This window comes from Phalaenopsis equestris, unplaced genomic scaffold (assembly GCF_001263595.1).
Source record: "Phalaenopsis equestris unplaced genomic scaffold, ASM126359v1 Scaffold206200, whole genome shotgun sequence".
Lineage (NCBI taxonomy): Eukaryota > Viridiplantae > Streptophyta > Magnoliopsida > Asparagales > Orchidaceae > Phalaenopsis > Phalaenopsis equestris.
In genome coordinates, this window is record NW_018225623.1 from 160,416 (window position 1) to 175,543 (window position 15,128).

Consider the following 15,128-nt stretch of genomic DNA (forward strand, 5'->3'; position numbering starts at 1 on the left):
ATAACACTTGAATAACACGGGAAATATTCCCGACAGAGAAAAAAACGGCACAGTAACACGGAGGAATATTCTCTCCCGTGTTATTCTTGTGTTATTGTGTGTAATTTATGTGTTATTCATGTGTTATTGTGTTATTATAACACCAGGAATATTCCCAGGATACAATAACACATGAATAACACACAATAACACATGAATAACACGAGGGAGAATATTCCCCGTGTTACTGCGCCGTTTTTTTTTATTTTTTTTTTTTCTGCGTCGCGCGGAGTATCGTGGCGTGATTTCAATATTTTTTCCGTCGAAAGACGCCAGCCCTCCGTCTCCTCTCCTCTGCCCTAATTTCGCAACGAGCGATCTCTCCATCCCGTTGCATCCCGTTGCACGAGCGTCTGTCGATCCTGTGCGCAGCACTCCTCGGCACTCATCCGTCTCCTCCGTCTTCCGTTCGCTGTTCGTTCCTCCGTCTTCCGTTCGCAGAACTCCTCCGCAGCAATCCTACATTGTTCTCACTGGTAACCTCATTTTCCGCTCTCCGATTGCTCTCCGATTTGTATATTTCCGTGGAGATATCGCTGGATGTTTTTCTTTTCGTTGCTTGCTCATCCGATCGTTTTCTTCTTGATCATTGTTTTGGTTTTCGCCACTGAAGATGCTTCGTTGCTTGTTCATGCCGTTTCTTTTCGCCGCTGGATGCCGTGAAAATGTTTTTTTTTTCTTAGCTATACTTTAGTTTTTTTTTTCTTGATTTACTTCTTTATGGAAATTTCTTATTTTGTTTACTTCTTATTGCTATATTTCTTCTTTTTCTAATGCTATTGCTTTGCTTTCCTTATGGAATGGATAAATCTTGGTGGAGTAGCACTCTCATGTGTAGGAAACAATATTTCATTCTTGATGGAATTGATAAATCTTTGTAGCAATGCAACTCTCTGTGCTGATCTAGTTTGCATAGGAAAGAAAATGGTTATTTTTTTTTCGAACAGATAGTCATATTTTTTATTTCATTCCTCATATTTGTTTTCTTGTTTGGATTGTTTTAAATTTAATTTATGTAATTTGCTAGGTTTAAATTGGAGTGTGAACTGACTGCTTCAGCTTTGTTGCACCTGCCAGATGTTTTTACTCCCCTAATCCATACTCCAACGGGATTTACTAAATTCGGGATTTAAGTCAAAACAGAAGAGAGACAGGATTCAACATCCGACTCCCAAAGAGCACTTGCCGAAGTTTGCGATTCTTAACGTTTGTCAGGGTTTAAATTAAATCCTGCTACCAAACACCCTTGACGTGACAGTGGAGAATCTGAGATGAAAGCAGGTGAGGTAACATCTTCTTATCCGATCTCCCTCTCGAAGGCGGCGGCAGTACTCTCCCGTTTTGCCGCCTCTGATACGGGTGCACGACCGGAGGTTACTGCTTACCTGAGGCGCTCTCTCACAGCTTTTAAAGAGCTAGTGGCTGTACATCGCGATATCCGTGCCCACCGTAAAATCTCCCATGTTGAAGAGGAAGAGTGCGCCAGCAAAAATGATGATAATAGACATACGACGAAGAAGAAAAAGAGGAAAGGAAATTATTATGAAGTGGAAGCCCATGCAGCGAATTCAGTGTTCGAGCAACAGGAGGAGATGGGCGGGAGTAGCAAGAAGAAGATGGAAGCCTTGGATTCTGTGAAGAATTCTGAAGAGAAGAGACATTGGAAGGAGAACAAGGGGAATGAGTACCAATTACGGGAAAATGGAAGGGTGGGCTTTGTTTCAGAAAATATGAATACTGAAAGGAAAAAAAGAAAGCTTTCAGATGCGGTACAAGGAAAAGTGGACAAGAAAATGAACCAACATGAGGGAAAAAAGAAAAAGAAAAGAACTATCGAGTAAGATTTTTTTTCTTATGATTATTTTAGGATTGTAAAACATGATTATTTGGGCATCACGTGGCAGAATTCCACTCACATATATTTGTTTCTGCTTTTTTTAGATCTAAGTTATATTCGTTAGTTTGCTTTATGAAAACTTTAATGCTGTTAAAAATGTGTCATATTCAAATGTAATTGTTGTTTTAGTGTTTTTATTTTTATTTTTATATTTTTTTGGCATTTATCAACAAGAATGGGTCTTCAGCAAGAGTTTTGTTGCCTTTGGAATTATAAATCTTTCAACATTGGTCTCTTCGTAGAAGCTGCAAAGGTTTGGCTCATTTTATTTTGCTTATGAATTTGAATGCCTTCAATCTGTTCCCATTTTTAACTTGATTGAATTTGAAGTATAGTGACCTTGGTATCAGAGATTTGTATAAATGGATATGTGTATGCATATTTTGAGATTGTTATGTGTATGCATATTTTGAAATTGAATATTTTTTTATGGAGAGCTTCTTGTAAGTTGTTCCTAAGCTTCTTTCAGCCAAGAAATAAAGCCATAAAGTTTATGTCATATAAAATTTTTCCCTTGGTTCTAAAGACTGCATTAGATCGGCGGCCAACTCAATTGCGAATCAGTCCTAGAATGTTTTTTATTTAAATCAAAATTGCTTTCACATAGAATCACTTAGATTGATGGTTGAACCAGCGAAGTAGTCCAAATTTTAAAGAATCATTTTGTTTTAGTATTGACCAAATTTTAGAAAAGTACCGCTTATACTGAAAGAAAAAATTTATAAGAGTGAGACCTGCAATGCTCTATGTCGCTGAATGTTGACCTTTAAAAGAGAAGCATAATACTAAGTTAAGTGTTGCCTAGATGAGAATGATTAAGTGGATTAGTGGCTTTACACTTACAGACAAAATGTGAAATGATTATATTCGTGATAGGGTTGGTGTAGCCTCATCGACGAACAAAATTAGAGAAAGTCGTCTTAGATGGTTTGGTCACATTAAACGTCGACCATCTGATGATCCGATCAGGAGAGTAGATGTTTTATATTCGACTTATGTTTATTCGACTTATGTTAATTAAGGCAGATGTAGTCCTAGGAAGACTTGGGCTTATTGTATAAAAAATGATCTTAATTTATTAGAACTAAATGAAAATATGACACTAAATAGGACGCAATGGAGAAAAAAGATTCATGTAGCCGACCCCATGTAGTGGGATTAAGGCTTTGTTGTTGTTGTTGCTGATTAGTTGACTAGAAATAAAAGATCTAGATTAAAAATATAAAAATAATTAAAATATAATATCTCTAAAATTTAATTTAGAATCATATTCAAAATATTCAAGAGCAATGTGTTGTAAATCATAATTTTATATATTAAATTGGTGAGCAATCTATATTATAGTGTTCAAGTAATGTTAAAATAATTTCAAATTTGCTTCATTATCTGGTTCAATCCTTGGTTCAAACTCAGTTGAACTGTTGAATCTTAAACCTTACTTTCTTCTGGTTCAATGTGCGGCCTGATTTTCAAAACCTTGCTTTTTTTTTTTTCTGTAGCGGTGTGATTATTAATTTGCATCTCTTTGTGAACATATAGGTTTTAAAGTAATTATGTTTCTTGCGTACCAGCTTATCCCTTAAATATTTAGGACTGTCATTTGTCCAGTTGCTTGTTGTCCCACGTTTTCAAAATTTGTAATGCTGTGTTGTGATTATGTCATAGTTTTATTAATTTAGCTTTAAAATCTGCAATACTAATTCAGATTTTAATTTGGGTGCTTACAAATTGGTTATTCTCTTTTTTCTTTTTTTTGCTAACATTAAATCTTGGAGCATTTGTATTTTATTAAACTTGTTAAAATTTTCAACATATTACAAGTCTGTGTTGTTTATGTTGGTATTATAAAGAGTTCTCGAAATTTGTTTATTTTTTAGTTAACAAACCGTAGAGGATATCTTTAGTAAAAATGATATATATTTGACTGACTAGTCAAATATATGCATATTCAAATTCAATCATACGAGGAGTGGATGAGGTTCAATATTCTCTAATAAGGTTTTTCACATTTATTAACTCTCATGAGATTAAATGTCGGCAAATGATTACTAAAATACAGGAGTAATAAGTACAGGGAATTCTACGGAATTTAAGTCGCAGGCTGCTCTTTAAGTACTGTACATTTTTATCTAATCTTAGTTTTCTTTTGTACGCCTAGCTTTGTTAGCTAAGCATTTTGTAATAATAAAAAGGTTGCAGAATTTAAGGAAAATGACGATGAATAATTGAGAAACTTAAGTTCAAGGTTAACTTTAAGCATAATTTTTAAGGAAATATTACACACATGCCACACAATTCTTATGTATTTACATTTCTAACCCCTAAAATTTTATATTTATACTTATAACACTTTGGTATGTATTTCATTCTTTGTGAGATTAAAGATTTAAGTGCCATGCATGTAAATAGAAAAGATTAGGTGTTAGATATGTGGATACAACAGAATTGTGTGGGATGTAGGTAAATGCCCCTAATTTTATATCTTTTTTTTTTCTCGCAGTATTGTGTTGTTGCCTTTTTTTTTTTAAATTTAAATAAACACGATGTAATTTAGTTTCCATTGTACTTCAATTTGTGAGTGGCATGTAAAATTAAGATTTTATATGCATTATTGTAAAGCCGAAGGGTTGATAGTGACTTCGTGTTTAGGGCGTTGATTTTCTGGTTACATTGATATTTTTTGTTGGGATATAATATGAACTTGGCAAATTATTTTCTCTTTCAAAAGAGATCAAAGTTTGATAAAGCTTGTTAATCTTTATATTTATTGCATTTTAGACTAAGGCGTTATATCCATTTTTAGACTATGGAGTTCTATTAATTATTGCTTCGGCCAAATTCACTAAGTAAAATATGTTTAATAAAAATCTAAAAATAAAAGATAAAAGGAAAGAGAATGAAAATGTATGTTTGAGGGATTTTGCTCAGTATTATGTGGGTTGATTGAATATTAAAATATGAAAAAAATAGGGATTTTTTATTAAAATTTTACGGAAGATTTTATGAAAATTTGGGGCTAAGTTAAGAAGGCACCATAACTCTCAATGGAATTTGGTTGTAAAACCAATTGTTTTATTAACTTATGCCTCATATTGTAGATAGAAGGGTGGTGCTTGGGCCACATTTGAGCTTGTTAGGAAGACTGAGTGTGTAGGGTTGAAAGTTGGTGGTGACCGGGGAGTGCAATATTTTTTATAATGCTATTTTTATCCTCTAAAAATTATGAATTGAAGTTTTTTTTTGCCTTGGAGACCAAATATTTCAATTATGAGGTACACAATGGTTGGTGATCAGGGTAAGGGAAGGAAGAATGTAGGATCTAAGGTATGGATTAATGGGGTATGCAATTTTTTACCACAACGGAATAATAATTTTTTTTTATTCATTAATATGTTTAATTAATTGATGAGCATCTTACTCTTTGTATGTGATCGGACAAATAGATTTGATGTTGACGATAACTTATTTCTAATGTGATGGCAACAACCATTCCGTTTATGGTTGAATGAATGATTTTACCCTAACTTAAAGGTTTGTGCTAAGTGCTAACTCGAGTTTATTCTGCATTACTATTTTTACACCACAACAATGTTTTTTCTATTACTCATGTATTACTTTCTATGCTAAGAAGCCATTGAAGAATGTTATCTTATATAATATTGCAACAGAAATTTCCTTTGATTGTGATTGTCTATGTGGTATCTTGAGTAGAAGGGTCTTGGTGACATTAGTGCTCTAGATAGGCTATACAGAAAGGAGCTTTCACAGCGCCGCAAGGAAGATGCTATCTATTTTGTTGATTTGAATTATTAGCATGAACTTGTGATCTACCGACACTTTTATACAAATAGGCTTACATTGTACTGCATGTGTTGGATACAGACACACGTGTGACGCCTTCAACACGTGTCATACACATGTTATTTGTTAAATTAAAACATAATAAAAAATTTCGAACGCACGTGTGCCTTTAGAAATTTCTTTTAAATTTTATAAACAGTGACAAAATAATAAAATATTACAACTTGATGGTCGTGTTTTAGTAAATGTATGTTTGAGGTATTTTGTTCAGTATTATGTGGGTTGATTGAGTGTTAAAATATGGAAAAAAAGTATAAGGATTATTGTTTGAAATTTTACTGTAGGATTTTTTGAAAATTCGGAGCTAAGTTAAGAAAGCATTATAACTCTCAATGGAATTTGGTTGTAAGACCAATTGTCATTAGCTTATGCTTCATATTGTAGATCTCGTTGGACCACGTTTTGGGTTTCTCAGGAAGATTGAGTGTGTAGGGTTGAAAGTTGGCGGTGACTGGGGTATGCAATATTTACTATAATGCTATTTTTATCCTCTAAAATTTATGAATTGAAGGTTTTTTTTTTTTTGCATTGGAGATGAAATATTTCAATCATGAGATACACAATGGTTGGGGATATGGGGAAGGATTGGAAGAGTGTAGGATCTAAGGTATGTATTGATGGGGTATGCAATTTTTTACCACAACACGTTTTTTCTCCCTAAATGCCATGAACTAGAAGATTGTTTGGCTTTGATATCAAACAAGAGAACATTGACTTGAAGAGGGATGATGCTTTTGTGGTGGTGGTTGTGTGTGTGGGCTATTCGGGTCGGGTGTTCAAATTATTTCATGAGCATCTTACTCTTTGTATTTGATCGGACTAATGGATTTGATGCGACGATAACTTATTTTTAATGTGATGGTAGCAACCATTCAGTTTATAATTGAAGGAATGATTCTACCCTAACTTAAACATTTGTGCTGAGTGCTAACTCAAGTTTATTATGCGTTACTGTTTTTACACCACAACATTGTTTTTTCAATTACTCATTACTTGCTATGTTAGGTAGCCATTAAAAAATGTTATCTTATATAATATTGCAACAAAAATCTCTTTAGGCTGTTAATGTCTATTTTGTATCTTGAGTAGAAGGGTCTTGGTGACATTAGTGCTCTAGATAGGCTATAGAGAAAGGAGCTTTCACAGTGCCACAAGCAAGATACTATGTATTTTGTTGATTTGAGTCATTAATCTGGACTTGTGATCCACCAACGCTTCTATACAAGAGGCGTGCACTGTACTGCATGTGTCAATTACAGACACGTGCGACACCTCCAAAACGTGTCATACACACATGTTATTTAATGGTTTTGTTTTCTAAACATAATAAAAAAAATTTCGGACGCACATGTGTCTTTAAAAATTACTTTTAAATTTTATAAACAGTGACAAAATGGTTAATAAATTATTAGAATTTGATGGTTGTGTTTTACTAAATAATTGATGTTTTTTCGTATGTAATATTTTAAAAAAGTTATCGAAGATCGCATTGCTTTAGTTTTTGTTAAATTTTAATTACTCGTTACTTTCTATTGCACTAGAAGAGGGATGATGCTTGGGGAGGGACGGGGGTGGGGGGTAATAATTTTCATTTTATTCATTTGTCCGATTGTTTGATGAGCATTTTACTCCGTCTTTGATTGGACTGATGGATTTGATGTCTTCAAGGATAACTTTTTGTAACGCGATGGCAAAAACCATTCAGTTTTTGGTTGAAGGAATGATTCTTCCCTAACTTAAAAGGTTTGTGCTAACTCAAGTTTATTATGCATTACTGTTTTTACACCACAACACTATTTTCTCTTTTACTCATGTATTACTTGCTATGGTAATAAGCTATTGGAGAATGTTATCTTATAGAATATTGCAACGAATCTTCTTATATCGTCAATGTCTATTTGGTATCTTGAGTAGAAGGGTCTTGGTGACATTAGTACTCTAGATAGACTATAGAGGAATTCAAAGTGTTGCAAAAAAGATACTATCTATTTTGTTGATTTGAGTCATTAATATGGACTTGTGATCCACTGACACTTCTATAAAAATAGGCGTGCACTGTACTACACGTGTCAGATACAAACACACGTGTGACACCTCCAACACTTGCCGTACACACCTGTTATGTGTTTAATTAGAACATAATAAAAAAATTTCGGACACACGGGTGTCCTTAAAAATTATATTTAAATTTTATAAACAGTGACAAAATGTATAATAAAATATTAAAATTTGATAGGTGTGTTTTACTAAATAATTGATGTTTATTTTTTGTATGTAATATTTTTAAAACGTTATTGATGATCATATTACTTATTTTTTGTTAAATTTTACTTGCTTGTTATTTTTTATTGTACTTGAAAAGGGATGATGTTTTTTTTATTTGGGTGAGGGAGGGGGTTGTAATAATTTTCATTTATTCATTAATATGTCCTATTATTTGGTAAGCATCTTTGTATTTGATTAGAATGATGGATTTGATGTTAAGGATATCTTATTTGAAATGTGATGGCAACAACCATTCAGGTTATGGCTGTAGGAATGATTCTACCCTAACTCGAAGGTTTGTGCTAAGTGCTAACTCAAGTTTATTATGCATTACTGTTTTACCCCAAAACAATGTTTTCTCTATCACTCTTGTATTACTTGCTATGGTAAGAAGCCATTGAAGAATGTTATCTTATATAATATTGCAACAAAAATCTCCTTAGATTGTTAATGTCTATGTAGTATCTTGAGTAGAAGGGTTTGTATTAAGTGCTTACTCAAGTTTATTACTGTTTTTACACCACAACAATGTTTTCTTTATTACTCATATATTACTTGCTATGCTAAGAAGCTATTGAAGAATGTTTTCTTATATAGTATTGCAACAAAAATCTCATTATATTGTTAATGTCTATGTGGTATCTTGAGTAGAAGGATTTAGGTGACATTAGTACTTTAGATAGGTTATAGAGGAAGAAGCTTTCGCAGTGTTGCAAGGAAGATACTATCTATTTTGTTGATATGAGTCATTAATATGAACTTGTGATCCATCGACACATCTATAGAAATAGGCGTGCACAGTATTGCACGTCTTGGATATGGACACGTGTAATATTTTTCATCTAATGGATTTTATGTCAAGGGTAACTTATTTAAGGGTTTGTGCTAAGTGCTAACTCAAGTTTATTTAGCATCATTGTTTTTACACCACAACAATGTTTTCTCTATTACTCATGTATTACTTGCTATGCTAAGGAACCATTGAAGAATGTTTTCTTATATAATATTGCAACAAAAATCTCCTTATATTGTTAATGTTTATGTGGTTGTATCGTTTGGCTGAATATCATGGTCTGGTGCTTGTAGATATTTAGTTGCACAAATCCCCCTTGATCATCAACATGCCCAACTTCAAAATGTTGTGACTGAAGAGTGCATGGATTTGAGAACAAACAATTTGAAGGGCCAACTCAAATGTCAATGTCTTATTGAAAAATGAAAGCTATAAATGCATACCACTTAATTCTCATGTATATATATATCTAATACCTAAACTTCAATATATATATATATATATATATATCATAAAAGTCACCTTAACTGAGCATGAAATGGTGCATTTCATTTTCTTAAAGTTAAAATATCAGTATTTTTGATGTGATATGAAATATTTGGATGGTATGAATGTAAAAGACAGCTTAGTTGTTAGATATGTAAATACATAGAAATTACGTAATATGTATTTAAGTGCCCCTAAAATATAGAAATAGTAATGTGACATTGCGCTTGCTTGTGCACCATCCACAACTTTATTAGCTGATTCAGGAAAATTTATTTGGAAGGTAAAGATCCAATAAACATGAATGAATTGGGGAGAATTTTCGATGACACATCGAGTCTTATGATTGAGTCACATATTGCGTTAGCATGTGTAATATCTTCAGTAATCAAATATCTATATCATTGTTCTAATTTATCATAATCTATACTTGTTTGTGCTGGCAAAACTGTACTTGTTCTCAAAGAACATGTCCTAGACTCATTATGACCAAAGACAACATCATGATTTTCTCTTTGGTTGTGTTCTATTGTTGTATGTTTTGAAACAATGAATAAAACTTATTCCTTCAAAAGAGACGGTTAGAAAAGTCCTCAAATTTTATTTTCCTCATGTACATGCAATTATGTTTATAATACTGACATTTGGAACTTAACGATATGCATTCACTGTTTTAGGGACATTTACATATATAGCACACAATTCTTATGTCTTTACGTCTCTTATCACCGAAAAATATTTAGGTATGTTATACACATGCATGATTGCAGGCGTATGATGGTTATTCGAGGGGTATTGGAGGGTTATGTCGATGTTATTGGGGTCAAACTTTGTCTTGTATGTGTAAATAACCAAATATTGTGTGGAATGTATGTAAATTTTCTTTTTTTTTTAATAGTTTAGCACTGTTTATGTGATTTTTTTTTACTAGAATTTCTTTGAATTGTTATGTAAGTTTTAGCCTTATGTATAATATGAATAATTTACATGATTATGCTTCATAATTGACATGGTTTATTTAAAGTATGGTTACTTGAATTGAAAAACTCCAATAAATATGTGTATGTTTAGTTGAACTGTATTTATTATTTTAGCCTTTTAGAGGAATAACCTAATAAATTAATTAGGGTTACACCAACCTGTGGAATTTTATTGGATTGGTAATAAGACTAGGAATTTTTATTAATATGTTGTATTCAAGCTTTTTATGAAACCCTAATAAGATTATTATGTATTTATATATCTAAAACTTAAATTTTAATTTTTGCATATATGTCATCTTATAAACATGAAGGTGTGTTTCACTTTTTAAATTAAAATAGTGATACATTTTATATGATATCAAAGATTTGGGTGAAATAATATAAAATGTAAAGTTTAGGTGTTCTATATGTATGTAGATGAGAATTTGGTGGTACATATGAACATTGAAATACAAATATTTCAAAGGCTACTGAAAATAACTGCCCTTCACAAGGAAACAATCGCACCCACGTGGAGCTGCTAGTTATTTGAGAATCATCTTCCATGCCTTGGGTTCAAGCAGAGATAATACTGATTTAAGTTAGGGGAAGATGTCTTGTACAAGAGGCTGCTCCAGCAAGAATGTCTTATTTACAATGACGAGTAACACCCTTTTCATCTCGGATAAGCTGCAGAAAGACATTTGTTATTTTCAATTTTTGAAATAAAATTTAATTTTTTGTCTCAAATTATGTGTCGAAGTGATTTTTTTGTCAGCATAGTTTTAAAATAGAGTAATTTTGCTCTTTCCCCTTTGACGACTCAACTCCTCATCATATAAATAGGGGTGATGGATTTTTGCTTAAAGCAACAATACCTTCTTATTTTCGTTTGCTCTCTTTCACTCTTCCAAGCTTATTCTCTCCGTGCTTTGTTCGAATGGCTCCAAAGTTATCTCCAGATCTCATTAGGACAATCTCGTGTTCTATAGGGGCCAATTCAAGTAGGATTTGCAGTTGCCACTTTGCCAAGAACTTTGGGTGAATTGCAATTGTTATGGGGTGATTTCAGCTCAAGTCTTGTTGAATTCCATTGCGTCCATCATAACCCATGTGATATTTTGTAGGCGAATGAGATCTCATGGTCAAAAAACCTCTTCATTTATATATTCACATTTCAAGTTGACAGGGATGGATGTCTAGTTATTGGCCAGCTGTTGGGATTTGATGACAATATTAGAATTGGAAGATGTGCTTCTCGGTAAGCTGTTCTTTTTGTGGCTGCGGAATCTATGTCCTCATAACGGGAGGTGGTGTTAAGAAGGTGAAGTCTATGCTGAGTCATCTTAGTGCCCGTGGAGTAAAAATCAAGAGTCAGCAATTGTCGACCTTTAAGTACCTAGAACCGCATATTCTCAATTGAGTATTGTGGTCAGAGAAGTTTGGGTCAATGAAAGAGGAGTTCTATAGGGGGCCTTGGATGCCCAAGAAATTGCAAGAGAGAAATTGGCTATTGTTCGGGCCACTGAGAAGAGGCCACAAGGGAAGGTTGCCTGCCTTAAAGTCGCAGTAGTTGCTGGTCAACTGATATCCAGGATTGTTCGCACCGGAGCTAATACCAAAAGTAGAAAATTTGTTGTTTATGTTTCTGAAACTATTTTTATTGTTCAAAAAATTTATACCAACGAATAAACCATTGTTGAGAGGAACGCTAAGCAATCTCCATCTTTTGTGGCCACTTCAGAAGAGAGTCATGAAAAAGACATTAGGAAACTGAGTGTGTTGGCATCAAGCAGTGTTGATGGGGAGGCTTCAGTGGAAAGAGCAGAGATAGGGTCAGCTATGCCTCAGCCGACTGACCCATTCTTTATCAATTTGCAAATAAGGGGTGAAGCCATCCGACCACCTCCTATTACATTGACCGAGAGTGGATCTGATCCTGACCATGAAACTGGGTTAGCATCTTAAGAAGTGTAGGTACCTCGCCGAGAGGGGAAATTCCCCGTTTCCAGTCGTAACTTCCCACTTCCTCCTTCCTAGAAGAAGTGGAGGGGTTCCCCACTCTAGTGGATTCCTTCACAAGAAAAGGAGTCAAAGGTGTTGACTAGCTCTGAGAAGCGGTACGTCATGGTTAACACAAAGATGGATTGACATTCTTGCTCTCCGGTGGCAGTAGACTAACCTTCGATCATTGTTAGGGTCATTTGTTCTTATTCTTTTGAGAGGTCCCTGAGGAAACTTGACCATACAGAGCTTTATCCGACGGTTGATCAGTATCACTTGATGGCTTGAGAGGTTTCACATTATCAATTGATGGCTTGAGAGGTTTCACATTATCAGTTGATGGCTCTTGAATGAGCAGATGGGAAATTGGTTACCGACGAGGATAAGGCATATACCTCTGATGCTTGGCAAAGGCCACAAAGAAGAAGGCGACAACAACTGAGAAGTAGTTAGAGATAACTGAGGCTAGATACTCGATTAGTTGAGCAAATATTACCTCCGGACTCCCGACGCAATTTGCGTCCAGAGTCCAACGGTAGGGTGTCACGTTTCAAGTAAGCCTACCGCAATACACTAAGATTGGTCAGTGTTAAAATTTGTGGGGCCCACTTGACACGTGGCGCCCCACTATTGGACTCCGGATGCATCTGGAGTCATGACCTAATATTTTTTCCGATTAGTCAGATATGGTGTCGACTTTTCAGAGAGAATCAAACTTTTCTAAACATCCTCCTATATGAAAACAAATTTAGAATATAATAGTACATATTTTTAAAAGTTAAATACTCTTCTAAACATCCCCTTGTATATTTTGGGCATTTTATATTTTAAATATTGAAATTTTTGAATGTTGTTTCCTACAAACTAAAAAAAATTAATTGTGGAAAACATGAAACCAATATTCTAATTTTATAAATAACGATGAGATAAATTATCTTATTCACACAATTGATTACATCAGTTTTGCCAGTTGCGCCTTTGAGATAACCTCATGAAGAATCTTTTCAATAATATCAGCATTGACTGAACTGCCATGAAAATAGAATTTTATGTTATTCTTCATTTTCGGCTATGAAGGGCTTCTTTGGGATCACTTCAGTTTTCTATTTTCTATTTTGTTTGTTTTTGTTTTTATTTTAAAAATATAATTATTTAACATATTTTTTCATATTATTATTATTATTTAAAAAAATAACTTCTTTTTAAAAATATTCAAAACATTTAAAAGTTATTTTAAGTATTTTAAAAATAATTAAATAACATATCAAATATGTTAAACTTCATGTAAAAATATAACAAAAATTAAAAACAATAATAATAAATGATCCCAACAGCACTTTCATAATAGTTTCTCATTAATATTTATTGCAAAAATAATCGAAATCTCTAAACAACTTAATATTAAGATTTTATCTGCATCTTGATTGATCGGTTCAAAAAAATAGTTCATTTCTTATATTGACATGTAATGATCGACAATTCACCCGTAGCACCTCTTCTAAGTGATCGTTCATTTGCATTATCTTCCATAATAGACTATTTATGATCTAGATGCCCGAATTAAAGGGACATTCATAGAAAATATTATAGGCATCCTTGAAATTTTCACGAGTCTTTCCTGCAAATCGTCAAATATAAGTCTTAACCTATTCCATTCACACTTAAGGGTAGTGCTACCTATTGTTGAGTTTTCCTACAATACTATGAACCATACTATTAGTCATTCTCCTTCAGAAGTTGTTTAAGGCATTCCTCCTTAAAAGACTATGGATCTCACAATATTGTCAAAGCATGCATCATAACCATTTTTAACAACCTTTGTTGGGCATGTATACTGATAAAAGATCACACATGGCTAAGCAAGATGACAAATATAAAATATTACCATAACTCATCAAAGTGCTTGAAAATTTCATGAAGGTGATGATATCTTTTTTATTCATAAGTAAGAGTCAGGTGAGAAGAAAACTTGGATCATCTTATTTATTGTTAAATGTTGTAGAAGGTTTACATATTTATGGGTGCTATTCTATACAAATTACTAGTTTCGAGATTTAATAAATTATCAATGTAGAATTAAATACTTTTTTCATTGGATGTGGATAGACGAACAACAATTGATTTAATCAAAACACATGAATTGCTAATTAGAAGCCAACATTAAACAGAAGAAGGTTCTTCGAAGAATTTTCGCTCCCACTCAAACACACATTGCTCTTTTTTATGTATTTGATTTAATTATAAGTCGTGTAACCTATTGTTAGTATTGCTCACTCTATTATATCTCCATGTGAACTTAAAGGGATGTATTTACATGAAATATATGAGGTTTCATTTTTTTTGAACCGGGGATTATAATTTTTATAAGAATCCACTATAGCATGGGGGATCACATCGAAACAACTATTTAATTCAACAGTAAGATTTCCATTCTTCTGCTTTCTTTTCTTATTTGTAATCTTGCATCACAAATATTAATCTTCCTTCTAATAACATGAACCTCATTCTATTATAAAAGTCTAACCTGACTAATTAGTGGATACTTAAATACCTTTTCAACAACATCACAGGTGATGTTGTTGACCGAGGAGGTGACTACAATCACTAAAAAAAGGCCATGACTGTAGAAACCCAAGCATCCTGGGTAGGTACTGCTCCAATGAGGGAGAGAAGCAAGCAGTTGGGTAATCAAAGAATGGCTGAAGGAAACAACGAGTGAGAGTTGTGGTTTTGAGGAAGAAGAGTAGGAAAAGAAAGATACATGTCAAGTTGGGAATTGTTATAGTAAGGGGGAGAGGAAGATGGTAGCTAAACCAAAGCA

The 15,128-nt window shown here is 33.4% G+C and overlaps 1 protein-coding gene across 4 annotated transcripts; it reads left to right on the plus strand.

Annotated features, from left to right (window-relative positions):
- Window positions 1–308: 308 nt before the first annotated feature.
- Window positions 309–14,896, plus strand: LOC110036420. Of its 4 annotated transcripts, none has more exons than XM_020740861.1 (3): window positions 309–515; window positions 1,117–1,876; window positions 14,878–14,896. In XM_020740861.1, exons 2-3 carry the CDS (start codon window positions 1,311–1,313, stop codon window positions 14,879–14,881), a joined length of 570 nt encoding a protein of 189 aa, XP_020596520.1. In that variant the 5' UTR covers window positions 309–515; window positions 1,117–1,310; the 3' UTR covers window positions 14,882–14,896. The 4 variants fall into 4 exon arrangements, with proteins under 4 accessions (XP_020596520.1, XP_020596518.1, XP_020596517.1 ...); XM_020740859.1 differs by lacking the exon at window positions 14,878–14,896 and adding an exon at window positions 9,149–9,295 and having other exon boundaries at window positions 1,067–1,876; XM_020740858.1 differs by lacking the exon at window positions 14,878–14,896 and adding an exon at window positions 9,149–9,295.
- Window positions 14,897–15,128: the final 232 nt, after the last annotated feature.

Bases quoted from the DNA above. Each gene is read 5' to 3' on its own strand.
- LOC110036420 (XM_020740859.1), top strand. From the start codon at position 1,311: ATGAAAGCAGGTGAGGTAACATCTTCTTATCCGATCTCCCTCTCGAAG. The intron at 1,877-9,148 runs GTAAGATTTTTT...TGGTGCTTGTAG, and splicing joins AAAAAGAAAAGAACTATCGA to ATATTTAGTTGCACAAATCC.